Below are 27,568 nucleotides of genomic sequence, written 5' to 3'. Positions count from 1 at the left end.
GGGCCAGGCAGAGAACAAGAACCTAGGCCCCCTTCACTACACCAGTGGGTAGACAGGTGGGGAAAGAAGAGGTGCCCCGTAAGGATGCTACAGGATTTACAGCGATGGGCTCAGCGATAACCCCGCCCAGCAGGCAACAGTCCAGATAAGGACACTGAGTCCCGGCCAGATCTCAGAGAAAACAGGCACTGAAGCCTACAAATGAATCAAGGTCTGACCAACTCCAAGCCCACAATCTTTCCATTGCATCGTGCTGCCTTACAATATATTCATATTGTCTCATAAATCCTCATAATCACAGAAATACACTAATACACAGCAAACATACCAGCCCCCTTAGAAATACATCTGTTTCTTCAGAAAGATACTTGCTCAGCAGTAGCAATGTTTTACATTTCTGTTTTCAAGGTCATTTATAATTCATTGGGTAAAGTGAATTTATTATAAAATATACAAACAGGAAGCAGAAAATTAAAGGATAGTAAAATGGGTTTATAGTCTAATATATATAAATATATGGTCACTGAATCTGAAAGTTTGCTTCTTAAAATTCCAGAAATTATATGTCAAATTCTAGACAAATTTTAGAATTACCAATCATTTCAAAATAAGTACAAAGTATGGTGAGCAGTTTCACTTCTCGGATGCTCATCACAAAAAGAAACAGGAGATACTAAGAATTCTGGAACAGCCTCCACTAGTCATCAATGCCTCGCTTTCTGAAAGGTTTATTTCAGGACCCAGAAGCAGTAGCTGAATTTACTCCTCAGCCGGCATACATTATCTAAACAGTTACCAAAAATACTCGAGCAATCTAAGTATCTTCCTAAATCTGAGCAGACTGTTTTAACTTTTTTTCTAAGAGCCTATATAATGTAGAAAGCTGAGAAAAAGAAAAAGAACCATTTTATATAAATTTCAAAGTAACCACATTCTCCTTCTTTTAGTTATTATTCTCTGCGGTGGATCTATATTTTGCTCCAAGCCAGTAACTGATTGGTAGAAATGGAAGAGTCACCAGCTCACATCAACTATTATCACAACAATCCACAATTATTTGTTTTGCCAAAATCCAGTCCCCCACCCAAAAAAACGCAGGCCAACAGACTGCTGACCCACATGGTTGCTATTTGTACTTTGTTTAAATGAGCCAGTTCTAAGTCAACGATGCCAAAAATACCAAGCCCAGGTACAGTGGAGCAGGCTTTGGCAGGATGTCTCTGGCCTGAACTACACACAGGAGCAGCCGCAACCCCCACACCCCAGCTACTGTCTGGGTCTGGCACAGGACTTAAGAAAATGGGTGCTCAATAAATATTTGCCAGTTGATAGTCTGGAGCAGACATTTACCTAACATGATACACCCCACAGCATACACAAATGCTGAATGTTTACACCTTAAGAAGTAATTGTTGCTTCCTGGTACAAGCTCTTAAATTGCAGTTCATTTTCTCTGTGCCCTCTGTGGAATCTGGCGTTGGAGCACATAACTGATCACATCCCAATACTTCACACACAAAAAGTCTGCTCACAAGAAAGACTAACCAAGATCCAACAAGCATCTCTTTGCAGCTGCCTCTAAAATTTAATTAAAAGGCTAATCACCTTAATTTAGGAATGTTTCTGCCTACAAAGAATTTCTGCCGCTTTGCAGAGGAAGACAATTAAAAACATGAGGTGGGGCACAGGTTTGAGACACGTAACACTGAAAAAGGACACAGCATCACGTGGATTGGTCATTCACTCTAGGCTGGAGGGGTGAGGTGCCCCAAAACTTAAAACAAAAAAATGTGTAAATTACCATTATAAATGATTTCCCCTAATAGTAGAAAGACAGAACCAGTAATTTTAAAAAGAAGCTAAAAATGCAAAAGATGAGAGAAATAAGGGGAAAATGATCATGCTAACAGTTCATTTCCATATCATATTATCTAACAAAGTCCCAGATTTCTCTCAAGAAAGTACCTCAAACCTTTCAACAGAAAGGCTTCAAAAACCTGCTTTTAAGCTTTTAATGACATAACTGACAATGAAACAACCAACCTGCACAAATGCACATTTCCAAATTGACAAAATCTGGGAAAATTGCTCTAAAATTAAAATTGGAAGTAATGGACTAAGAACAAACAAACAAAAAATACCTCTAGTGTTCCCATGGAACATTTGAGGGATAATTTACTAACAAACTAAAAAGGGGCAAAATTAATGGTTATAAAAATAAGCTTACTTTACTTACTATATGTGTTAATAACTAACGCTTTTAAACTTTAACATGAAGAAAGGGAAGGAAAATACGTATTTCATATTTCCATGTGGGAGGATGAGATTGTCCTAGAAATGGATGGAGTGATGGTTGCACAACAATGTGAATGTACTTAATGCCACTGAACTGCAACCTAAAAAATGGTTAAAATGGTAAATTTTATGTTATGTATATTTTACTATAATAAAAAATACATATACATATAAAATTTTTAGTATCCCACATAGGAAAAAAAAAAGTGGTCTAGAATTTTCTCCTGGACTTCATCAAATATGGCTTCCCTTCCAGAGTTACCTAATAAGGAATGACTTCTTGTCTGATTCTCAGGTTTCATCTTTCATCAAGGCCCAATGAGACACTGAGAAGTGCATCCTACAGAATACAGTTAACAGAGGCCAAGTCTAGTTCAATGCAAAAGGGCTGCCGCGCTATGACAGACCTACTCCAAATCTGCTGCCATCCACCAAAAGTAAGAGTCTATAGGTACATCAGATATGCTTAAGATCCTAGGGCTTGAACCTCTTTCCTAGCAATAAATACCATTCAAGAATCAAATTAATTTCATCATCAGTTCACCAGTCAAAGTCAGCAGCTTTCTAATATCCTTGGCATTAATCCATTCAGTAGTGAATTTGAAAACTGGCCACTGGATCCTATTCAATTAAAGTAAACCTAAGGAAATAGTTTTTCCTTAAAATTACTCCAAGTTAAAGACTCTGAAAAGAGAACATATCTGTTGAAAACGTACTATGGAAACACATATTTTACTTTGATAAATCCACTCAGCCACTCAATGAGCATGCATTGTTAAGTTAAAACTGTACTACACAGGTATCAACAATTCCACTCACTCCAATGGCATACGGCAAAATAATGACACCTAGGTAATTATACTTAAGTCATTTTTCTTCACCAAATTTCTGAGGAAAAGTCACTAACATATATCAAGTTTTGAGATGAAAATTAATTAACTCAATCACTCAATTAAACCAAAAAGGGCCACTCAAGTCTTATACAAACAGCCTCCAAACTGGAAAAAGCAACATTGTATAATAGTTCTATATCTATATAAATATATCCTTGTGGGATGAGCAGCTCTGCCTGGTAGCTCCCCCCCCCCACCCGGGAAAACAGGACCTCGGATTCCTCGGCCTGGAGCGTGCACACACAGCACGTGCGCAGCTCTGCGGCACATATCCACACAGCATCTGCACAAATCTCCGGATGAAGGACACCTCTGAAAAGGCAACTGACCAAAAACTACCCAATTCCAAAAAGGCCTAGGGTGTGGATGTGACCCTTGAAGCATAAACAGGATTGTAAAATGTCATAAATTTCTGTAATATCCATTTTGAAAATCTAAATATTGTAAAAAAAAATTAATGGAACTTGAAATTTATTAATACTCATTTTGAGCCCTCCATAAATCTGTTGTTTTAAGTAACACACAACAGTTCTTTCAAACACAAATAGAAGTCCCAAATTGATAAATCTACACACAGCCCAAAATGAAAGTGCCCCAAGAGAAATACAAGTTCCTCAAACATGGATCAAAGCACCCAGATCCTTTAGCTGAGCAGTGTCAGCCTCATGTAGAGCAGTGAGAAAAACCTCTCAACTTAGGGCACTGGGCAAAAAAGTAATGCAGTTCCCTATGCCGATACATCTAACATTTACATCTCCAAGTCAGACTTCAAAATTTCATATACCCCCAAAAATTTTTTAACGAAGCCACTCTCTTCCGAGGAGAGGACAGGGTTAAAAAAAAAATGAAATGATCATCTTTCTAGTTTGCCTGTCATAATGGTATTTATCCTAGAGAAATAGGTAAGCTCCTATTACATCAGAAGTCTTTTTTTTTAGCTATGCTATGCCCCAAAATATAGAGTCCATTGATAAGAAACGGAACTGAAAACTCAGCCCCATTCTATTACACCTGTTTTCTTTAAAATGTGTCTATGCCCAATAAAACTGCCAAATGAGTTTTACACTAAGAGACTTCCTCTACACTGTCTAAAATTTTTTAAATCGGTTCTCAAACCATAATTAATACTATTTTTATACCAAAGTAAAGATGTTATTCTCTCAATTCGAATGAAAGAACATGATATTTAGAGGGTAGGTCCATTAGTAAAAGTGTCTAAGTCTGATTTGGAATATTTCCATATCCACAACACAATTCTGATACTTCTGATACAACATGACATGGGGAAAATGGAACAAGTATAAAAAGCTTTGCCAAAAATTCATTCTTCAATATAGATAAAAAACAAGACCAAAGGAAAATGAGGTATTCGGGTTTCTCATTATAGACACAAGGTAAGAATACGTTGTTTCCTGGAATATACTTAACGATTTTGTGTTAATATGAATGTAAATTTAAGTGATAGCTGTCTTACAGAGCAGCTGCCATTAAAAAAAAATTGTCAAAAGTAAGTACACAGAAATCAGGATCCCCAATGAAAACAATTTTAAGCCAAGCATAATTTCATCTCAGATAACCTAAAACAAACAGAAAGCTGTAGACATATTTGTTATATTTTCTTTGTTTTTTAAAGCATAAGCCTTCTCTATGAACCAGAGTTGCCAATTCCACCTCTCCTGACGATGGAGCAGCTGGCCGGCCATACCTCGGCAAATACATCAATTTAAGCCACAAAAATTTCTTTATAAGATTTAAAATATCAGATAGGATAAGATTTCACAGAGAGAGAAAGTGGGAAGTGATATTATGCTATAATGTATCTTATACATATTTTTAAGGTAATCAGGAACCAGCCTGTAACTTCCTGCTTTGTAAGTCAGCTAATCACTTTTCTTTTAATGGTAAATAAGGCCCTTTTTTTTATTACATTGTATTATATTCTATAAAACTAAAGTTAAAATAGCAATAATAAAATTCAGCACAAATGTGGACATCACAAAATCTTAGTTATGTGAGCAGACCTCAGTATTCCTCTCGAGACTGCTTTATCTGAATACTTTATCTCACAAAAACCCACTAACTGTATCGTAAAATGTCTTATTTCACTTTTTAAAAGACCCTTCCACTACAATATATGCACATGTTTTGCTCCCAATTACAAAAACATTTGCCACCTAATATAAACCATTCCTAAAATCAAAAATGAAACTAAATGTGTTAAAAGCCACAAGAAAATTTCCTCTTTTAACAATGTGATTTAATAGTATTTCATGCCCTGTAGTAATTTAACAGTTTGGACAAATGACTGTTTCTTAGCATAATTATCATAACAAATACTAAATAATACCAGCCTTCCAAAAAGAAAAAAATATAAGAAAGAGACACATTCCACATGTTACACGGTAAGGTACCCAAAAGAAATCTGTGAATCTAGGTCATATGCCCGTCATTTTTCTTCCTCCTGATAAATAAAAAAAACTATTCCCAAGGGTCATACTGAGGACATAATGGATTCACTCTCATTCCAAGAAAACAAAATACTTAAAATGATTGGTACCATTAGGAAAAAAAATACCCTAAAGTAACACCGACCTACATCTGCCTCTTTCATCCTTGTTTCTAGTTTACAAAGATGTGAATTTCAAACTGCCCCTTTAAAAGCAAGCTGACAAAGCAAATCTTTTTAAAATTAATTACATGGGTTTATTTACCAAGGTTTCTCTATGTTTTTACTTCTACAAATCAAAAATTAAAATTAAAATCCCAACCTTCTTATGAAGAATAGTAAAATACATTATCATTAAAAGTAAAACTCCACTAACTAAAGACTAGAAAGGAGTAGACACCAACGTCCTCAGCCTGGGATTCACGCAATTATCTGTTAAATTCAGTACTGCTGTTCACTCTGACAAGTCTCTCCTCTAAGATACAGTTATTATTAAAATACACTTCCCTAAAATAAATGAGCTAAGTAAAAATATATACTACAACCAGTTATTCCTAACAGATTAATTTTTTTTAAACTTTCATAGCATTAAAATGTCTATGAAAGAAAAATTATCTGGAAGAAACACACCCAGCACAACTTGCATGTAATATAGTTTCCCTAAAACATTGTGTAAGCAGTTCAAATAAGGCTCACATTACCTAATTTAACAAAATTATCAAGGGGGAATAAAAAAGATTCCTGGGACATTTCTGCATTCTCCAAATCAGAAGCAAATATAAAATGATTTTTAAAATTCCCCAAGAACATTCACTTCTTCCCTTTTAATTAATTGTCCACAAAAATTACTAGTTTCCCCAACTCATGTCTTCTTAAATATAAAGTCAATTCTAACTAAAACACCTCATCCACAAACATCTTAAAACGATCAAATTGTTAAAACACAACTTACTAAAAATACAGCTTTAATCTTGTTATAAAGCTAATTAAATACCACTAAAGTATATTTCTGTATATCAGAACCTTGAAATTTTTAATGCTATAAGTTTTAATTTTACATTAAACTATATGTGCTGACATAATTCAAATTTTTTCAAGGTTTAATCCATAAAAAGCACTTTGATTAAAGTTTTACAAATCCAAAAATTGGTAAAATTCTTGGTTTAACTATTTTTCAATTGCCATATATTCATCTTACAATTAAAGTGCATGACAAATGCAGTGTCCAAGCTAAGACTGTCAAAGAGCTGAATTTTGTAAATGCCCAATACTGGACACCAGCATAAGGTTTGTATGTGTTTAATCCTTTTATTAATAACTATGATTCATGATAATGTAAGCTTTAAATAATATTCAACCTTACATCTGCTTGTAATAGAGCTCAGTTATTATTTGTGGCAAGAATTTTTGTGACTGTACTGCTCAGCACTTCTATTTACATCAGCAGTGCTAAATGCCCAATGGTGAGAGGGGAGCCAATCAGATGGCAGATTAGATGTCAACTCAGAGGCAGCTGTCTGGAGACTATTACAGCCAGTTTACCTCCACAATTCAAATTCCAAACCTTGCAAAGGAGATCAAGTCAGTCTTTAGGCTCAGCCTACGAGCAAGAAACAGCAAGAGTGCAGAACACTTCCTAATAACGCTGCAGGACTTGGGTGACAGGAAATTAAAAATCCAAATAAATCCGATCCCAAAAGATCAATTTTCACTGGTCTATTTCACTGGATGTGCTGAATAAAATGTATGCCTAATCCATGATCAAAATAAGTTCAATTTAACCGGAATGTGTCCCTTTAACATAGCCTATCTGTTGAAGGTGACTCCTTTCAACCAGCCTGCACACCAAATAATGGATTTCCCTATTCTTAGAAATGAATCAATATATTTTAGGATATCTTACCTCCACATCGTTGTAAATGTGGTTATATTTTTGCTACTAAACACTCAAACTCAAAGCCCGCATCGGGTTATCTCCGAATGGCTGGGCACAACTACGAAAAACCCACTTGGCTGCTACAAAGCTAACCTATTTTTCCTGCCTTCACCTTGTAAGCTAAGAGGGAACGTAGTGTGGCCGGAGGTAGGACAAAGTTCCTCATTCTTTTCCCAGTTCAATCTCATTGTTGGCGCTAACCGAGAAGAGGGGGTCAATATTCCTCCCCAGAACGTACTGGCCGGGAGCGCCTATTTTGTTAAAAAAGCTGCCCGAACGGTCCCCCGCGCCCACACGGCTTCCTGGCGGCGCGGTCCCCGACTCCCGCACGCGCCGCTCGGCGCCTGGGGTGGGGTGGCGAGGCGGGTGCTCGGCGACCGGCAATCGCGGCGCCCGTCCCGGGCCTCGCCGAGACCCCCTCCTCAGGCCCCGGGCCCCGCGCCGCGCAGTCCGACGCTGTGCGCTGCCCGGCCTCGGAGGGAGGCAGCCGCGAGTTAAAATGGCTTTGGGCGCGTCGCCCCCGCCTCCCCCGGCAGAAGACGCAGAAAAAGTACGCGGAAAGAAAGAAACTAGGGCTCGCGGCGCGCGGCGAGGCCGCCGCGGCGGAAGCAGGCCCGGCCGGCGCGGGGGTTACCTGGGATCTGCCCATGGTCGGGCCGGGGGTGCCGGGGCTCATCGCCGGGTGGCTTCTTTGTTGCGCGGCCGCCCAGGCCGGGCTGGCAGCAGCGTACTGGGCGCCCATGTCCTTGCCCAAGCCCATGCCCGCGGCCGCCTGCTGGCCGCCCGCCGCCGCCCCCGCCGCCGCCGCCTGGGACTGGGGCTGCGACGGCGGCGGCGGCGGCGGCGCGCTGGGGCTGCTGTAGTCAGGGTAGCTGCCGCCGTAGCTCCTCATCATGGGGCTGGGCGAGGTGAGCAGCTGGTTGAGGGTCGGGGTGGCCCCCGACGGGTGCTGGTTCTGCCCGGCGAAGCGCTGGAAGCCCCCTGCCGCCGCGCCGGCGGCCGCCTTGCTGAGGCTCGCGGCCCCGCCGCCCCCGGGGCCCATCATCATGCCGCCGCCCTGCTGCCGGGGGGAGCTCAGCACCCCGTACCCCGAGGACGAGCCCCCATAGCCGCCGCCGCCGCCTCCTGCTGCTGCTGCTGCCGCCGCCGCGGCCGCCGCCGCCACAGCTCCCGCTCCTGCTCCTCCTCCTCCTCCTCCTCCTCCGCTGCCTCCTCCTCCTCCACCTCCTCCTCCTCCTCCTCCACCGCCGCCGCCGCTGCCGCCGCCCGCGCTGGGCCGGCTGTAGCCCGGATAATGGTTGTACTGGCTGTTGGGGTACCCTTCGTGGGAGTTCTGCAGGGGGTCCATGCTGTTGGGGGCTCCGGCGGCGGCTGAGGCGGAGTGCATCATCCCCATCCCGGGGCTTTGTTGTCCGCCATGTTGATCAAAGCAAGGCCCAGCGCGGCCGCCGGGGCCGCCGCTAGCAGGGGCAGCGCTGCCATAGTAATTATTAAACTCCGAGACGGCAGCCGGGCCGCCGCCACTGCCGCCGCCCCCAGGCACGGCGACCGGCGGCTGCTGCGCGCCCAGGGCGCCCAGGCCCGGCTGCTCGTACCGGCCGCCCGCCGGCTCCCCCATCTTGGGCGGCGCGTCGTCCTCGTCGCCCGGCTTGCTCAGCAGAGGCTGGCCCGGGGGGTCGGCCTGGCTGCCCGCGGCACTGTCCTTGGCGCCTCCATGTTGCGGCTGCTCCATATCCTGACCGGGCTGAGCGGTGCCGCCGCCCGCGCCGCCGAGGCTGTTGTTGTTGGAAATGGGATGTTGTTGCTGCTGCTGCTGCTGCTGTTGCTGCTGCTGCTGCTGGAACTGGTTTAGCTGCTGCTGTAGTGCGTGGTGGTGGTGGTGGAGGTGGTGGGCATGGTGGTGGTGGTGGTGGGCATGGTGGTGGTGGTGGTGCTGCTGGTGGGGCGGTGCGGCGGGGGCTTCGCCAACGGTTTTCAGTTTGTGGTTGGGGAGCAGCCCCGTCTCCATGGCCGAGCCCGGGCCCGACGAGGAGGAAGAGGAGGACGCCGCCGCCGCCGCGGAGGAGGAGGAGGACAGCGCGGCGGCGCTTCCACCCTCCTTGAGAGCCGCCTCGGAGCCGCCGCTCTTGGCGCTGTTAGTGCTGGCGGCGGCGGCCGCCGCGCTCGCGTTATGGGCCATGTTCAGTTCGTGACGGGGGTGCAGGGGGTGGTGGTGCACATTATTCAGGCCGCTGCCGTCGCCGCCGCCCCCCAGCATGGGTCCCGGTGCCGCCGCCGCCGCGCCGCGCGCCCCCGCCTCCAGGTCCCGGGCCCCGGGCGCCGGCCGCGGCCCGGGGGGCGCCCGCCGCTCGCCGCTGCCCGCCCGCGCCCGCGCCGCCGTCGCCGCCGCCGCCGCTGCTGCCCGCGCGGCCATGATCGCCGCGGCGTGGCGAGGCCGGGCGGGGGGCGGGGGGAGACAATAAAACCCACTTTTTAGTCGGCGGCCCCTCCTGTGCGCATCCACACGCCCCGACGGGAATCGAGCGAGCCCCCTCCCCCTCCACAGGCCCCGCCGGAGCCGAACCGGGAGTCACGCCTTACGGTCTGGGCCTGCTCCCGCTGTGTGATTTCATGGTGAAAGTTTTTAGTTCAGGTTTAAATGAAACTTTTCTCTTTTCCTCTCTAACCCGGATATGGGTAAATACACGACTGACTGAGCCTATCGGGCCCAGCATGGCATGAGAGGGAGCCGAGCGAGCCCGAGCAACTATTATCCACTTCTCTCTGATTACTCGTGTGCACTCGCAAAACGCGGACTGGACTCAGCCCGGGCCGCCGCCCGCCGGGCCGTGCGCCCGCCCGCCCGCCGGGGCGCAGCCTCGCGGGCACCGGCGGCCCCGGGCCGGGGGCTCAGGCCGCTCCGCAGGCGCCCGGAGCGCGGCGGCGTGGGGCGACGGGAGGCTGCACTTCCCCCTCGTGCCTCCGTCTCCTTGCCAACCGGGCGTTCGCGTGTTTGTTTTCACGTCTAAAAGGAACGATACAAAGGTGGAAAACGAGTCTGACGAGCAAACAAAAGAGGGAGAAAGGCAGGGGAACAAAGTTGTCTGTCGGCCTCAAAGGTTACGGAGCCGACGGAGAACAAAAATATTTGGGCAATCCGTGCAAAAGCACTGCCTCTCCCCAGAGTTATGTAATTTTTCATAAGGTTAGCCTCTCTGCCTTGATTTCGGGCCATCGGCGTAATTCCCACAACTTCTTCAAACTGCAAAATTAGGAAAGAGTTGAAGTGAGTCTTAGTCGCATTCCCGGAGCGCCCTGTACACAGCAGGTATTCAATAAATGCTTACGATTGACTGCACCTGCTCCCAAGATAACGTTGCTACAACTTTTTTTTTAAGTCATCTTATATTTGTACGTAGGCTTATCAGTGAAAACAAAGTATTTCCAAAGGGGCATTTTCCTTACTATGCACTTGTCTGTCCTGTCTCTGAAGGCAAAGCCCTCAATTATGTAGAGCGGTGTATTAGGCTCCCAACAACTTGCACGTGGAAATTTAACTGTTGGTGCCATTAATAGTGAAGGCTATGGTTTATCTCACATTGTCATAAATCTATATGACTCCTTTCATCATGTTTCAGAGGTTATGTGCACAGTTAACCCTCTTGATACGAGTTCATTTCTAAGTAATGTGAGACAAAACTAAAAGAAATACATGTTGTATGTAATAAACATAAGACCAGTAATGATATAAATCCATCAACTCTAGTCCTAGAGCAAAAACGTTTCATGATTTTAAAAAAAAACTATTGTTTTATCACTTCATGATGTTTCAAATGTTTTTATCATTGTGAATTTGTCACTTAGTAACATCTCGAATATCTTCAAAAGCAAGACTTCTTAACCCAGACAATGGCTCAGTTGTACTAGTGTGGACTCAGTTTTCATGGTGAGAAAGCATTCGAAACCAGAGCTTTCAAGAGGTCATGCTAGCTGAAATAATATATATGATTTTGGTAGAAGGTAGTTTTCTAAAATCATCTCGTTCTTCAGCTTTCCATAAAGACTATTTTAGTTTATTTCAACTGCAGTGGTTATTTTTGTTTGACCAAGTGTAGATATGTTACATGACCAAATAGAAAGCGATAGATGTGAAAAACTGGTAACTAACTGGGGGGGAGAGGAATCAGGTGCACACCCAAGAGTCATTATAGAGTGCAGAAACAACAAATTGCAATTCTATGCAAACAACTGGAAAACAAGAGTTATACCATCATGTGTAAGAGAGAATAACAGAACTGTAAGGTGAATTCATGCCAAATCATTCATCAGTTATTGCCAGGAGAATACTACATCTTTGTTAGTGTGCCTCTTTGACATTTTCTCCTGGATTTTCTCCCTTTATATATTCAAATACATACTAATTATACACATTACACCACATAAGTTGAATTTTTAAAGTTTTTCATGTGCAAATATAAATATATCTGTTTTGTGTATATGTGTATATATGTATATTCTAAAATCAATTACATATTTATGCTTTTAGACATATATAGTCAAACTAAATATATACATACAATTATAAAAAGGCATTTTTTCAAATTGATGAAATATATCCAAGTCAGTTCGTACAAGTGTAGCCATATTTTGTGGCTTATTTTCACAACTAATCCTAAAAGGGAAAATGAGTCACCAAGTTCAACTCTGGCCCTTTTCTTTAAAATATTTTCTCATATAGAAAAATCGTGAAACTGAAATATATATATATATATATATATATATATATATAAGTCGAAATATCTTTTAATTTCATTTGCTTCAGCAAGTCAACTAGAAGATTGGAACCAAGAGGCTATGAAATAGAGGCCCCCAGCACAATGAAATCAGTCTGCTATAAAAGGCGACACATGCCAGTTTCTCCTCCCCAATGGCAGATGCCACACCCTAAAGCAGACAGAAGGCACTGCAGTCTGTAAGAAGCACAACACAAAGCCAGCAGGACTTGGTTTTGTCTCTTAAACCACAGAGGATGCTAAAATACCTTTTTAAAAGCATCTTGCCGAAGATTAGTCGTGGGCTCCTATTTATTGGAATTAGGCTTCTCAGACACACCTTCTCAGGAAACAAAATAAAAGCCTCTCAGAGTTTCATTGAAAAATCCAGGACTTAATATAAACAAAATCACAACTGTCGGGAGTCTGTTAAAAAGTGACGAAATAGGTTCACATTTCACAAAAGCACAATTTGAACCATGGATTATCATTTCTATTGTGTCAGTTGCCTCAATTACCCTATTTGGCAATTCTACAGTATTTTTTTATGTAAAGTAATAGAAATCACCGTGTTCATTTTCCCTAATGAATCCCGTATTTTTACACCACTTGCCTAAATTTCAAACCATAATGACAACTTTAATAAGTTACTCTAGCCACAAAGGAGCCACGGAGGTGAAGGCCCAAAAGCTTCTGAGTGACCTGGCTGTGCCTGCAGCAGACCCTCCCTCCACCCACAGGTTGCCCAACACCCTCGTGTTTAGCCAGAGGATTATCCATTACTTTGTTAAACATCACCTTTTCGCTACAAAAACAGAGTTGTTCAGGGGTTTTGTTTTGTTTTGTTTTTTTGCAATATGAAAAATTAATATTCAAATACTGCTCCTTTTGAATAAGTTTTAGGGTACTGAATAAAAGGCTCTTCAAACTTGCCCACTTAAAGAGGATGGAGCCAGATGGTAGGTAGACTGCCGAGGTTCTGTTCTTTCTGCCTCATCGTAGCCCATCATACTGTTTGCTTTCAGATTAGTCCCCTTTTACTGTTCTGGTTATTTATTCAGCAAGTAAAACTATCACGATTCACTACCCATCATATTTCTCCGTATTCTTTACATAATTTGGAAGCAATTTGCAATAAAGCCCTGTCAAGGTTTTACAAATAAGAACTATTAAAGAATAAGGCTTTGGATACTTGCTTTCCTTTTAGATTTATGAGAAATGCGATGAATGGAGCTAATGGGATTTCCCTACTGATCTTGGTCAGGGACTTTAAAAAGCACTAAACAATTGTCCTTTTCACTTCTCCGATTTAGATGTTAGCAGGGAATAACTGAGTAAATGCAAGATATGTGATATAGCATTTGATTTGAAACAACTATGCAAATTGAATAGTAATCCATAAGTTTAGGATGCAAAACAATTAGGATTTGAAAAAAATCTAGGCAAGAGATAATTTAAATTTGGGGACTGTGATTAACAGTAACACTATTCTATTTACTAAGAATATAGTGGGGATAATAAATCTGGATGGGGATCAACTATACTTTTTTTTTGACAAGTTTATCTAGAATCTATTTTGTGACATGCCCTGAGAATAAAAAGATGAATATTACCTTCATCCTGTCCTCAATAGGGGAGATAAACTATTACCTAAACTTACTCAGGGCTGCCCTGAAACGTCATGGAGGATTTGGCCAGCAAAGAAGCAAGTTCAGACTTCTCCACCTAACAGCATTCCCTGCAGCTCTGCCTTACTGGCTGCCATCGGCTGGGCACCTTGCCCTAATTCTCCATCTGGCACAGTTCTGACATGACGCTGGGAACTCAACAATATTGGAGCTAGAATCCCAGAACCCTAAGTCAAGTATCCCTTTAGGCTACTACAGTTTCTCTCCAAAGTCCCTAGAAACATAGTAACAGCAGTGAAATAAATTACATTTATTTCCCTAATACATTTTGGAACATTGTACTTTGTATCTTATACTGGACTGTCCACATTTTGAGTGATGTGTAATAAAAATTTTTATTACAGCCTAAGTTTAGAAATTTTTAACTTTTAGACAAATGTGTGTTCAATGGCATTTCTTTCACTTTATTTCCTGCATTGTCCTCATTCATTCTGCCATCAGCAGAATCACTTATTGAGCACCAACTGGTGCCTTTTAATAGTATCGCCTATGATCACATCATGTCACATAATCATCTATATGGCTTCTGTCACTGATAACCTGCTGCTTGAATAAAGGCACTTTATTGATAACACCACTCTAGTTCCTCGTAAATAAATACCTAGGAAATAAATGTATTTGAGGTCGTTTTGTAATAATCAAGAATATATGCAGAAGTCATTTAGAGAGCTAATCACCTCAATTTTCTGGGAAGATTTTTAGTGGGATATTTGAGGGCCTTCTGGGTGTTTGTCGTATGTGATTAATTGCTTCATAGTACACATAAACTTCTAAAATAAAACTACTTTTGAAGCACAATAAATTTCAAACAACTCAGGAGCATTAATGTAGCACATTTGTGATATTTATCTCACCCTGCTTATCTTCAACTGCTTTGTCCCTAATTCATTAAGAGCATCAGTAGGCGCCTTTAAGGGTAAATTATTGACAGTCATCTGTTCTGCTAAGGTCCAAAGGACTGGGTTATATGCTTTTCTTACACAAAATGACATAATTTCATTGGGGGATTTGCTTATCAATGCATTCCTCTAAAAATGCCCAAGTGGTTAAGCATAAATATTTTTTATCTCCCTAACTTCAACGAAGTTAGGGAGATAAAGAAGGAAATTTCCACATTGTAATATGTTACTATAGGACTTAAAATTCAGCAGTCTATGCCTGGCATCTTCTCTAACTCTCAGACGTCTCCTCTCAGGCTGTACTTCTCTCTGTGGTGCTGATGACCTGCTTTCTCGGGGACCATGTGGGTTAAAGGTTTCCCACCCAAAGACTAGTCCACAAGGAGCAGCTGGGAAGACAGCTTCTTGGCTCAACCCCATTCATTCATTCATTCATTCTTCAAAGAATTGCGGAGGCCTGCCTACCCTGCACCGCCAGGGGCTAGGCTCTGCAGCCCCTGCAGTGGAAAAAAAAAAAAAAAAAAGCTTCCCGCACTATCTACCAGCTCGACGTTAATCAGATGATCCCACTAATAAATGTATAATTGCACAGAGATAACGTGCTCTGAAGGAAAGATGCGGGGTTCTAGGAGGGAAATAAACGAAGACGCTGACGTAGACTGGGGCCTGAGGGAAGGCTTCCCGGAGGAAATGGGGCTGAAAACCGAAAAGTGAGAATCAACCAGGGAAAGAAGGGAAAGGGCGTCCCAGACGGCAGGAGGCCAGCGGGGCTGGAGAGCAGAGAGGGGCAGGCGCGCCGGCGAGGTGGGGGCCACACGCTGGGCCCGCAGCCCAGTTCCCTCAGGGCTGGTCCTCCGACAGCGGCGCGGAGCAACTGCAGCATCTAAGCAGGGGGCGGACGCGGGCGGGGCCGGCTTGTCCCGGGACCCACTGGCTGCTGGGAAGAGAGGCGGAGCCAGAGGAAGGGAGCGGGAGTGGAGGCTGGTCCCAGGAGTCCAGGCTCCAGCCGCTCGGCCCGAGGCCTGGCCACCTTCATTTGTTGAGGCTGCCAGTATACGATGATATTGAGGAATAATAAAAGAGGATCATAAAAATGAGTTTAATGTTTACAGTTTTTTAAAACATATTCGGCCTCAAAAATAGAAGGCAATGAAAAAAAAATAGAAGGCAATGCAAGTGTGATTTTCACAGAATAGCTCTAAGATGTATCTATTTTTTTTTAATTAATTCACAGTGCCTCACAGGCTGTGTAGTCTGTTAATAGACCACAAGTTTAAAATAATAATAAGAAGAAAAAGATGAACACCTTTTCCCCTAGTTATTGTATCTCCAGGACTAAACTGTAACCTTTCTTGGCAACCACACCAAAGTCTACACTTGAGACTCTGTACAGGGCTCTCCCACTCCTTCCTGATCCGAACCAATGACAAAGCAGCTGGAAATTCCAGCTTTTATCCCTACCATCCTGGCCACTGCCCCATCCATCTATTCTACCCAGTTCTCTCTACACTGCTCCCCACCACCACCGCTGCCCTGATAAGCCAACTCTGTTCGTAGTAGAATCTCAGCCCTAAAAACAACTTAGAAGTTTTAAGAAGCTGAGGGAAACTCCTCAAATCCATACAGTGTAAATATTTTGTGATGTGAGAGCCTTCTCTCTCTTATCTAGGAATTTGTGAGGTTGAGACGATCCATGGAAAACTCTTGGAAACAAATAAACCAAATGAGTCAAGACACCCAACCCATAGATTCCAATTTGCCTCCCTTCCCAGAACCTCCTGTTTGCACAGTGCCAGGGAGTGTCATGCTGGTTGTCACTGATTAAAGGACACCTCTCTCCAGTGTGGCTGCTTATCTTCTGGAGCTATGCATTGTGACTGCCCTGCTCCTCCATTTGTGAGAGGCCAGAGCTGTCATTTGCAGTCCCTGAAAGGGAACATGGAAAGAAAGCAGAAGCCCCTGTTGGGAAATGACCAGGCGTGGGCAGTATCCTCGTTTTGTGTCATAACTTGGCTTTCTGCCACCTTTCCACAGGTGTAAACCTTGGGGCAAGCCACCTTGGGTGTCTGGAGGAAGAAAAGGAGCGGCCAGCCCTGGGAGGCGATGCTCCCAGGAGGCAGTATTTGGAGCACCCCACATGCACTGCCTTCATCTCACCCACCTCCCTATTTAGGGGCAGGGCATGAGTCTAGATAAGGGAAAACCTCAAGCAGAAATAGTTGTACTTAATCAATAAACCATGCTACCTCTGGGCTGCTTTGAGTTTTATAACTATTAGGACAACATTTATTGTGTTTATCCTGTGCCCAGCACTTTGCATACATATGGCAGTGATGCAAGTTGCCTAACCTAGCATCTGTTCTCCTCACCTTTAGTAAGAGAAACCCCAATTTTTAACTGGGCACATGACCACTCATATAAAAAACAAGTTTACATTTCCCAGATCCCTTGGAGGTAGGTGTGGCCATGTGTTTAAGGAGAGCTGTGGTGCTGGCTTAGTTACTGTCTGCCTCTGAACTTGGTCTATGAGAGAGAAAAATAAACCTCTGTTTAAGCTGCTAACTTTTTTTTTTTTTTTGGCTTGGTTTGGTGTTTGTTTGTTTGGGATTTTTTTCTTTTTTCTTTTTTTCAGTAGGAAACAAAATCTAAACCTAACTGATATAGTGCATTATGATTTCTCATATAATCCTCACAACAGCTCTGAGAGTTCAGTAAACCTCTCAAGCCTTGATTTCCTTGTGAAATGACAGTACCTATGCCCCTGTGCTTCTGGATCAAGACAGATGAGTGAATCCCTGCAAAGCTCCAAGCACAGTGCCTGGCACTGGGATGGGTTTGATACCATTATTTATTTTATCAAGGACCTTACATCTCTCCAGCTGGATTATCAATTCCTTAAGGACAAAGTCCCTATCTTCAATTTCTCTTCCATCTTCCACAATGCTCAAAACAGTCCTGGACCCACAGTGGGCTCTTAGCCCTTAATTGTTGAGAGAACTTTGTGGCTGAACACAAATGTGCAAATAAAATGATTTACATGCATTTTCAAATTAGTTGTTCCTTTCAGTGCAGAGAACCCAGGTAGCTTAAGCAGCAATAACTTTTTATGTGGTTATGCTTTAAAAATAAAGACAGGATTCCCTACTTCATTTTGTATTTGCTTCAAGGTGTAGGAAATTTTTCTGAAAAGGACAGGTCTACCTGTTTGTCTGACTTTCCATCTTCTCTAGGTAGGACTCTGTTATTCTTGTAGGCTAAAGGAACATTGTGTGGGCATGAGATTTGTCACTGGAGAGAGTGTTACAGAGTTGCTTTCAACATGTTAATGCTAGAGCGAGTCTCGGACTGCACTAGTTTAGCATGGCACTTGTTTATAAACATGATTATTAGTGCCGATTCTATGAGATTGGTTTCCCACTGACCCCAACAGAAACAATGCAAATACTTGCTCTTTTCTAAAGCATAGTAAAACTCCTGTGGTTTTTGAAACCAGACCAAGAACACATGTAGAAAAGCCCGTGGATTATTTTAAGTGAACTTCTTTTTTTTAATCTCATTAACTTTTCACCATATGCTGTTTATTTTTTATATCCTGCATAGGCTGAAAATGAAAAGAGACCAGGCCAGTATGTTTCATTCGGGGCACAACATTACAAGGATGACATACACAAACTCTGGGGAGTTCAGAGAAAAACAAAGATGAGTAAGGGCACATTTTAATATGACTTATTGGAAAAGATTCTTAAGGCTCTATATGTTCATTAACTGAGCAACCCAGGAGGCAGGCAGGAAAACTGCTTCCCACCACATGAAAAGAGTGCTACCTCGGGGGACTTCCTGATCTGTAGAAAGAAGCTGGATTCACATCCCAATTCCACATTTATGGGCTGTGCATGTTTGGCAATTTACTTAACCTTGTGCAGCAGAGTTTATGTGAAACACTAAATATCTACTTTTCAAGATTTTTTTTTTGCTAAGAATTAAATGAGAGAGTATATGTAAAGCATTTAACATATTGCCTGGAATTAAACAGGTAAGTAGGGAGTGTGTGTGTGTGTGTACTTTAATTTCTAAATAGAATAGATGTCTGGCATGTTATTTCAGGAAAACAGTATACTCCACTCAACCCCAAACATTTCTCCTGTTACCTAATTAAAATTTCTCCATTAAAGATTTATGGATGTGTTCCTTTCTCTAAAGGCTTTGAGCCCTGTCAAAATAAAAATATGCTTCTAACGAGTAATACCTTCAGCTTTTATCAGTCATTCATACCTTATGACGACTGTATATCGGATCCGTTCCTGAAAGGCTACTCTGATGCAGAAGAAGAGGTGAGAAGGAAGGTAAAAGGAAGGTAAGGGTGTGAGGGGGAAGATGAGAGGAAGCAGGAGGGTCTGAGGTGGACCAGGAGGCAGCGGTAGTGGGGACAGACACTGCTGATTGCAGAATTCTGTTACCCTTAGAAACAGCCCTACGTATCAATGGGCTGAAAGTATGAAAAGGAAAGCATATCTAAATACTGAAGAAGTTTTCTTCCCATCCTGAGTTCAAGCTTGTGGATCCTCAACCCCTTTCCTAAAGGCTGGAGTCCCAGGACTTGTCATTGCTCTGTTTCGGCTGATCCTTGGTAGATCAGTGTGGGTACTGACGGGGAGAGGGAGGGACCCTGCACCCTGGAAGCCACAGGGTGTGTTTCCAGGCCCAAGTTCACACCACGATTCTGAGGCTAGAGAGGACAGTGGATGATGTGAACACTTTTGCTCTGGAGGATCATGAAGCCCAGTGCATTGGCCACAATACAAAAGAGCCGGGTGTTAAAGCCAGAAGGAGGGGAGAAGAGAAGGGGACTCCTGGCCGAGGCTTCTGGAACCCCTGCCCTGCTGAGGGGACTGTGTGGGTCTGGCTGCAGTGGCAAGGATGGGTGGGTGCACGGAGTTCAGATTTTGCCTCATCCAGGGTGGGAGCTGTGGAAAAGAAGACAAAGAAGGAAGAGAAAAACTGTGAGGGAAGGGAAGGGGGGAGAAAAGGAGGGATGGATGGGAAAAGAACAACAGACAGAGACTTCTGGAGACCAGACAGCTGTTACTAGAACTCTCACCCAGTCTGGAAAAAACAGTGTTGCATATTGCAATTTATCCTTTGATACATTTATCATTAACTGGGCTAGACCATCTTACTACGTGAGATAATTCATTAAAAAATTTAGGTTCAAGGTTAAAACTTTAGAATAACCTTTCTTGCTGAACTTCCATGACTAAATTCCCTGAAAGTTGGTCCACCCGCCTCTGCCTCCACTTTATTTCATAATTCCTGGTGTATTCTGATTTCTGGAGAAGTGTCATCTCCAAGTTCTAATTTCTTCCAGGAAAAAAAACATTTATCTTTTCCTGTCTTTCCTAAGTTTCAGTCTTTGGAAATATATATTGGAACCTGAAGCATGGTGTTCTGCGATTTTCATTCTACTCCTGCTTGTTAAAGTTGGGGGAGATCTATTTAGATCATCTAAGCTCTTCTAAGTGCCAACTAGGAATGAAAAGACTCGACAGTGTGGTGGGATGGGAGTTTCAAGGACGTAAGACAGAGTCTTTGACGGGAGAGAAGCACATACTGGCAGAGACTCCAACGTCCAGACCTACAAAAGGAGACAAATGAAGCAGTTGGTGGCCACTCTGATGACTCTGTAGGTCTGTAGAGAGTTGTTTCTCTCTTCTTCTGCCTCCCTGAGACCATCCTAGCCCAAAGCGTCTATGCTGTCTCCTTTTCCTTCACCAGTTTCTTTTCCTCTTAGCTGCCAGTGCCCAACCCTGAGGGTGCACCTGCTCCTTTTCTGTCAGACCAGCCAGCTGACCATGGTGACCCTGGTCAGGAAAGCAGCGTCTCTGCCTCGATACCCTTCTTCTGGTTCCTCTCTCAGTGCACTTCATTCCATTGACTGTCCAGCCACTTCCTCCAGACTCTGGCTTACTACTCACCGCCCCGAGATGTCGTCATTGATAAATTACCTTTCTAATCACTTGCCCTACCAGACTTTCTCATACCTCTTTGCCTTTACATCTGCTACTTTCTATTCTCTTTCCCACTGCTTGGTCAAGAGCTACTGTCTTTCAAAGTTCAGCCCAATGTCCCTCCCTTTGTGAAGCCCTCCTGATCACAGTTCCCACATACCAAGTGGAACAGTCACCTGTAAGCTATGCAACCAACTTGTGGATATCACTGTTTCAGCCCTTATTATAGTATGTTGCAATTTTTTATTTCTCCAACCCCAGACTGAATGCTCCAGGAGGACACCCTACATTTTTTTATATCCAGGGTCTAACGTAGGACCTGCCCCTCCATTCATGTTTGTTGAATGAATGAATGACCTCTACAACCTGTCAGAGTGATAACAGGGCAACATTCCCTCCCCCCAAGCATGGTACCAATGTGACAGATATACTTGAACTCTTCTGACACTTCCTGAGGAGCCACAAAGTCCCTATGCATGAGAATGTACCCTTAGTAATCAATCTATTATTCTAAGGAAATTAAGCAGGATCCTTCTCATGTCAGAATGCGGGTGGTGATTTCAGAAGGTCACCCAATAGAACCATATTATTGCAAGACAAGTGCTAGCCACTCTGCTCATCTGATTGCAGTTTGTGGTGGTCGGTGCAGGAACAGGAAAGTGAGACCACCTCCCTTCTGCAACAAGGCAGAAAGAGAGCGTTCTCTCTCAGAGCTGGAGAACTTCCCATAGCATGACCTCCTTAGGGGGTTAACAAAGGGGGAACTTTGCCTTGGGACAGCATGAAGCAAAAGTTCTCCTCTCCATGTAACCAGAGTCAATGGCTGAGAAAATGCTATTGTGGATGCTTCAATGATTTTCAGCTGTCAGTGACAGGGAAGATGTCTGGAACAACATGGGGGAAACAAGATTTTCATGGAGAGGAGCTTTTAACTAGCATGAAAAAAGACTTTCTGGCCACCCTATAGACTTAGGATTTTTTTAAGGTGCTATGACTAAAATATACTTTTGCAAAATCTTTCTTATTATAATCCCAAAGAGCTCAAGATTATTAGAATTATTAGATATAGATACTAGAGATTTCCTTGTACTACAAAAAATAAAATAAAATTATTAACATGATTGATCTAAAACAAGGCTAATCATAGCTGGGTTGAGATGTATTTTCCAGGTACTTTGGCCTTACTTCTAATTTTTTTTTTCATTCCAGTATAAGATGTTAGCTATTATATGACATGCAATCTTGGTCTTGTATTATCTTGTCAGGATCTGATTTTTATTTCTTTGTTTTGAAAAGTTTTTAAATTAAAAAATTTTGGGGAACTACATATATTTCATAGTCTCTGAAAAATGTTGATTTGCCTTCTGGCAGCTTCTCTATGAAAACTCCCCAGTGGCGGTGGCTATATGCTCGGCAGCAGGGAGTTTGTAGGGAGGAGGAACATTCTCTTGAGGACAGAGGGGCAGGTGTCCCCCCACATCCAGGACCTGATATTGTCATCCATTCCTCTAGTTGGTAACATCACGAGTGGCCTGTATGTCCATAAAGACCCCATGCCTTCTCCAATAGTTTACTCAAAGCCATTTTTAATGACTGGAGGATAAATAAGAAAAATATCAGAAATAAAAAGATGTATCCTTCCATACCCACACACACTGAAAGTGAAATGTACTGGTGGTCACCTGTGTGCCTCAGTCCCCCACAGACGTCAATCACTCTGGCTCAGGCCTCTGTGTAACAACTCTCAAGGTCATGCTTGTTCTTAGTCTGCTAACTGTATTACCTGCAAGTCTTCAAAAATTCTTATCACCACATCCTACGTGCCATGGGTAATAGGTGTGAGGTGGCGGTCAGAGGGCTGCTGGCGGTGAGAGAGCACACGTGATGTTGTTCAGCCAAGGCTGGGCGGTCAGCTCCGGGTTGCGGGGGGCCTAGCACGTATTGGTGTGCAAGGGCTGGAGGGTTGCCAGAAGATCTGGAGAGACAAGTCCACGTGCTGTTCAGGACCCAGACACCAATCAGGATTTTAAATTCTTCATTTTTCTTACCTACCCCAGCCAGTCTATTCATCACAGCCAGAGTGCTTCAGGTTTTGTAATACATAACTAAGCCCACATAACCAAACAAAATATTTGGGTCTATGGCATTTAAAGGAAAGCAGAAAAGAAGGAAGGAAGAAGGACCATTCCAAATAATAAAACATTGTTTAGTGTGGCTTTCCTAAAAGTACAGTTCACCTTTTATTAGACTCCAAAATTACAACCTTCCCACCACTTTGGAAACAATTTAAAAGTCTGACAACATGATCTGTTGGTGAGGCTGCGGAGGAACAGAATTCTCATATGTTGCTAGCACTAGTAAAACATGGAACAGTCGTTTTGGAAAGATTTGGTAATAACGAACAAAATTATCAATGAACTGACCAGTGACTGCACTTCGAAGCGTCTGTTCTATTGATACCTTCTAGTAGCACAAAATGACCTACAGCCAGGATCATGCCTTATGACATTGTTTCTAACAGCAAAAGATTAGAAACAACCCAAGTGCTCAGCAACAGTGGGGAATTTGTTCAAGATAACTACGGGGCATCCACACAGTGGAGTACTATGCAACCCTCACAGTACTGGAGAACAAAGATTTCCATCCTCCAGCATGGAGAAGCATATAAGGTATTTTGTCAAGTAAAAAACTCCAAGGTATATATAGTGTGTTACCTTTTGTATAACAGGCAAGGGCCGTAAGAATAGGTACACATATTTGTTTATATTTGTGGAAAACAACACTGAAAGGATAACTATCTGCAGGGGGTGGTTCTCTGTAAGGGGTGAAGAAGAATGGAAGGGAGAGGACAGGGAAAGGGAGACCTCCTGTGTACCTTTCTGTATTTCCAAACTGACACCATTTCTTTTTCATTTATAGCATTTACTTAAAGAAATTTTTAAAAAGCATTCAAAATATTCAGGCTTTTGACTATCTCAGATTCACTTTTGTCATCTAGTCTGAATTGGTGATGTTTCATTGTAATGCATTCTAAAGTCAAATGTAAAATAATTTTAGAATGTTGTGTGACTTCTCTCTCTGCTTCATACAGATAGTTAAGAGTAAAATAATTTCTGAACTATGTGGTAATATGATACCATAACTTAGTTTTCATGAAACCTCCTTTTCAAAATTGAAATCATTTAATAATATTTTCAAATAATAAAAGTATTACACAATCATTTTATAAAGCACAGACAATAAAAGGCTTTAATAGAAAATCCAAATAACCTGTAATCCCCCTCAAGAAAGAATACTTATTTAAATATGATGTAAATTTGGGTGTAAATCAAGACTTCTACTACTTCTGGCTCAGCAACATGAGGGACTGATGCAGACACCCTCCTGTAATAAACACATAGATATTTTGCATAAAATATAATCAATAAAATACATTACCGATAAACATATAAACCGTGTTTTTAAATGTAGATAATTAAGCCAACATAGAAGAAAGGGAAATCCTCTGGTAGCTTGAGCTACAAGGTTGGGCTGACAGAACCAGCACCTATAGAATGGGGGTTGGAGTATAAATCTTACAAGGAGACAAAAGACATGGCCATGGGTCCACTCAAGATGAATATCTGGAATTAAGGGGCTCAATTAAGGAAAGGCTCTTGCAAAGTGGCTTAGTCTGTAAAAATGGCACTAAAAAGAACTCCATCAAAGGAAAAGAGAAAGGAATCTTCTAATATTCAAGGCTTTGAGTATGAAGGAAAAAGAAATAGCTCTTTTAAGAAAGTAAAACCCCAAGCCTGAGTGAAGGATCTAATTTTATTCTAGCCTTATTGCATGAGAACACTCAGTTAATAAACTGACAAAAAATTGAGCAAGAAAAAAACAAATATGGCCAAGGACCATGAAAACTCTAGGACCCTTGCAGAATCAAATGTAAATCCTCACTACAGGGAGCAAATCCATAATCGAGAGTACATAGGACACCCACAGAAAAGATTACCACTGTTTAAGATGCGCTCACAATAAAAAATTACACAGATAATACTACAAAGCTACAGTAATCAAAACAGCACAGTATCAGCACAAAAATAGACATATGAATCAATGGAACAGAATACAAAGCCCAGAAATAAACCCACACACCTATGGTCAATTAATCTTTGACCACAGAATATACAATGGAGAAAAGACAGTCTTTTCAGCAAGTAGTGTTCGGAAAGCTGGACAGTTGCATGTAAATCAATGAAGTCAGAACACACTCCCACACCATACACAAAAATAAATTTAAAGTGGTTTAAATACTTAAATATAAGATATGACACCATAAAACTAGGAGAGAACATAGGCAAAATATTCTCTGACATAAACCATACCAATATTTTCTTAGGTCAGTCTCCCATGGCAATAGAAAAAAAAGCAAAAATAAACACATGGGACCTGATCAAACTTATAAGCTTTTGCACAGCAAAGGAAACCATAAACAAAATGAAATGACAAGCTATGGACTTGGAGAAAATACTTGCAAATAATATGGCTGGCAAGGACTTAATTTCCAAAATATGCAAACAGCTCATACAACTCGACAACAACAACAATAACAAAACAACCCAATCAAAAAATGGGCAGAAGACCTAAATAGACATTTCTCCAAGGAAGATATACAGAAGGCCAATAGACACATGAAAAGAAGCTCAACATCACTAATTATTAGAGAAATGCAAATCAAAACGACAATGAGATACCGCTTCACACCAATAGGAACAGCCATCACTTAAAAGCCTACAAATAAAAAATACTGGAGAGGATGTGGAGAAAAGGTAACCCTCCTACACTGTTGGTGGGGATCTAAATTGGTACAGCCACTATGGAAAATAGTATGGAGGTGCCTTAAAAAATAAAAATAGAGGTGGCTTGTGGCTCCTTCCTGGGCGACTTCTCTCTTTCGCTCAGGCCCGTGGTGCCGGCAGGATGGGCAAGTGTCGCGGTCTTCGTACTGCCAGGAAGCTCCGCAGCCACCGACGAGACCATAAGTGGCATGATAGACAGTACAAAAAAGCCCATTTGGGCACAGCCCTGAAGGCCAACCCTTTTGGAGGTGCTTCTCATGCAAAGGGAATTGTGCTTGAAAAAGTAGGGGTTGAAGCCAAACAGCCAAATTCTGCCATCAGGAAGTGTGTCAGGGTTCAGCTAATCAAGAATGGCAAAAAAATCACAGCCTTTGTACCCAATGATGGTTGTTTGAATTTTATCGAGGAAAATGATGAAGTTCTGGTTGCTGGATTTGGTCGTAAAGGTCATGCTGTTGGTGACATTCCTGGAGTCCGCTTTAAGGTGGTCAAAGTAGCCAATGTCTCTCTTTTGGCTTTATACAAAGGCAAGAAGGAAAGACCAAGATCATAAGTTTTGATGGTGAAAGCACAATAGTAATAAATTTTCATATGCCAAAAAATAAAAAAAAATAAAAAATAAATAAAATAAAAAATAAAAATAGAATTGCCATATGGTCTAGCAACCCCACTTTTGGGCATATATCTGCAGAAAACTCTAATTCAAAAAGATCTATGAACCCCAATGTTCACAGTAGCACTACTTACAATAGCCAAGACATGCAACCAACCTAAATGTCCATCAACAGATGACTGGATAAATAAGTTGTGGTATATGTGTGTGTGTGTGTGTGTGTATATATATGTATGTGTGTATATGTATATATGTATACACACACACACATACACTGCATATAAATATATATATATATAATGGAATATTACTCAGCCATAAAAAGAATGAAATAATGCCATTTGCAGCATGGATGGACTTAAAGATTATCATTCTAAGTGAAATAGTCAGAGAAATACAAATATCAAATGATATTACTTATTTATGGAATCTAAAATATGACACAAATGAACTTATTTATGAAACAGAAACAGACTCACAGACATAGAAAGCACACTTATGGTTACCAAAGGGGAAAGGGGATGTGGAGGATAAATTAGGAGTTTGAGATTAGCAAATACAAACTAATATATATATATAAGATAGATAAACAGCAAGGTCTTACTGTATAGCACAGGGAACTATATTCAATATCCTGTAATAAACCATAATGGAAAAGAAAAAAATTATAAACCATATGAGGAAATGAGGATGAACCAAAAGACTCAGTAACTAATGAAATTAATACTCAAAGAACTATAGATAATTGAACATTCTGAAAGGGACTATACACATTGCTATGCTTAAAATGATGAAAAACGTAAAGGAAGGAATTGAAATAATGAAACAAAAGAACAGTATGAGTTAGAGAATAAGCAGATTCAAAACAGGACCAAATTGGACTCCTGGCAGTAAAAGATTAATTCATTCAAATAAAAAAACCTCAATGGATAAATCATCATATAAAATAGTCAATTGAAAAACAGATCTGAATAAATCACCCATAATGCAACATAGAGATAACAAGATGGAAATAGTAAAGAGAAGTTATGAGACATGGAAGATAAAATGATTCATTCTAATATACTTCTAAGAGGCATTTGAGAAAGAAAGTTGTAGAGACATTCACAGAAATAATGTGAGAAGAGAAATACTGTTATAATTCACATGTTGTATGGTTGCTTTATGTAGAAAACCCAAGACTGTCCACTAGAAAAAG

General features: G+C 41.9%; 2 protein-coding genes and 1 long non-coding RNA gene across 11 annotated transcripts in view; 1 reads left to right on the top strand and 2 right to left on the bottom strand.

The window, feature by feature from the left end:
• ARID1B (AT-rich interaction domain 1B) overlaps positions 1–10,848 on the bottom strand; it is a 380,554-nt gene extending 369,706 nt beyond the window's left edge. For 3 of the 8 annotated variants that reach the window (XM_072966099.1, XM_072966096.1, XM_072966101.1), the window contains exon 1: positions 8,205–10,848. In XM_072966099.1, coding sequence (XP_072822200.1) covers positions 8,205–9,983 — 1,779 coding nt within the window. In that variant the 5' untranslated portion in view covers positions 9,984–10,848. The remainder of the gene's footprint in view (positions 1–8,204) is intronic. The other 5 variants (XM_072966098.1, XM_072966097.1, XM_072966102.1 and 2 more) reach the window with 3 other exon arrangements.
• Positions 10,849–18,608: 7,760 nt separating this feature from the next.
• LOC140697773 (uncharacterized) overlaps positions 18,609–27,568 on the bottom strand; it is a 106,940-nt gene continuing 97,980 nt past the window's right edge. Inside the window, exons 7-8 of one of the 2 annotated variants that reach the window (XR_012075098.1) lie at positions 22,697–22,888; positions 18,609–20,540 (exon numbers count right to left, since the gene is read on the bottom strand). This is a non-coding gene — a long non-coding RNA (uncharacterized lncRNA). Of the gene's footprint in view, positions 20,541–22,564; positions 22,889–27,568 lie in introns of those variants that run through there. The other variant, XR_012075099.1, reaches the window with a different exon arrangement.
• Positions 25,852–26,369, top strand: LOC107032880 (small ribosomal subunit protein uS12). Its single transcript, XM_072966338.1, has one exon. The coding sequence runs from the start codon at positions 25,879–25,881 to the stop codon at positions 26,308–26,310; it is 432 nt and encodes a 143-aa protein (XP_072822439.1). The 5' UTR covers positions 25,852–25,878; the 3' UTR covers positions 26,311–26,369.

This window comes from Vicugna pacos, chromosome 8 (genome assembly GCF_048564905.1).
Source record: "Vicugna pacos chromosome 8, VicPac4, whole genome shotgun sequence".
Classification (NCBI taxonomy): Eukaryota; Metazoa; Chordata; class Mammalia; order Artiodactyla; family Camelidae; genus Vicugna; species Vicugna pacos.
The sequence above is the reverse complement of the archived record's forward strand: the minus strand, read 5'-3'. Positions and strand labels throughout refer to the sequence as shown.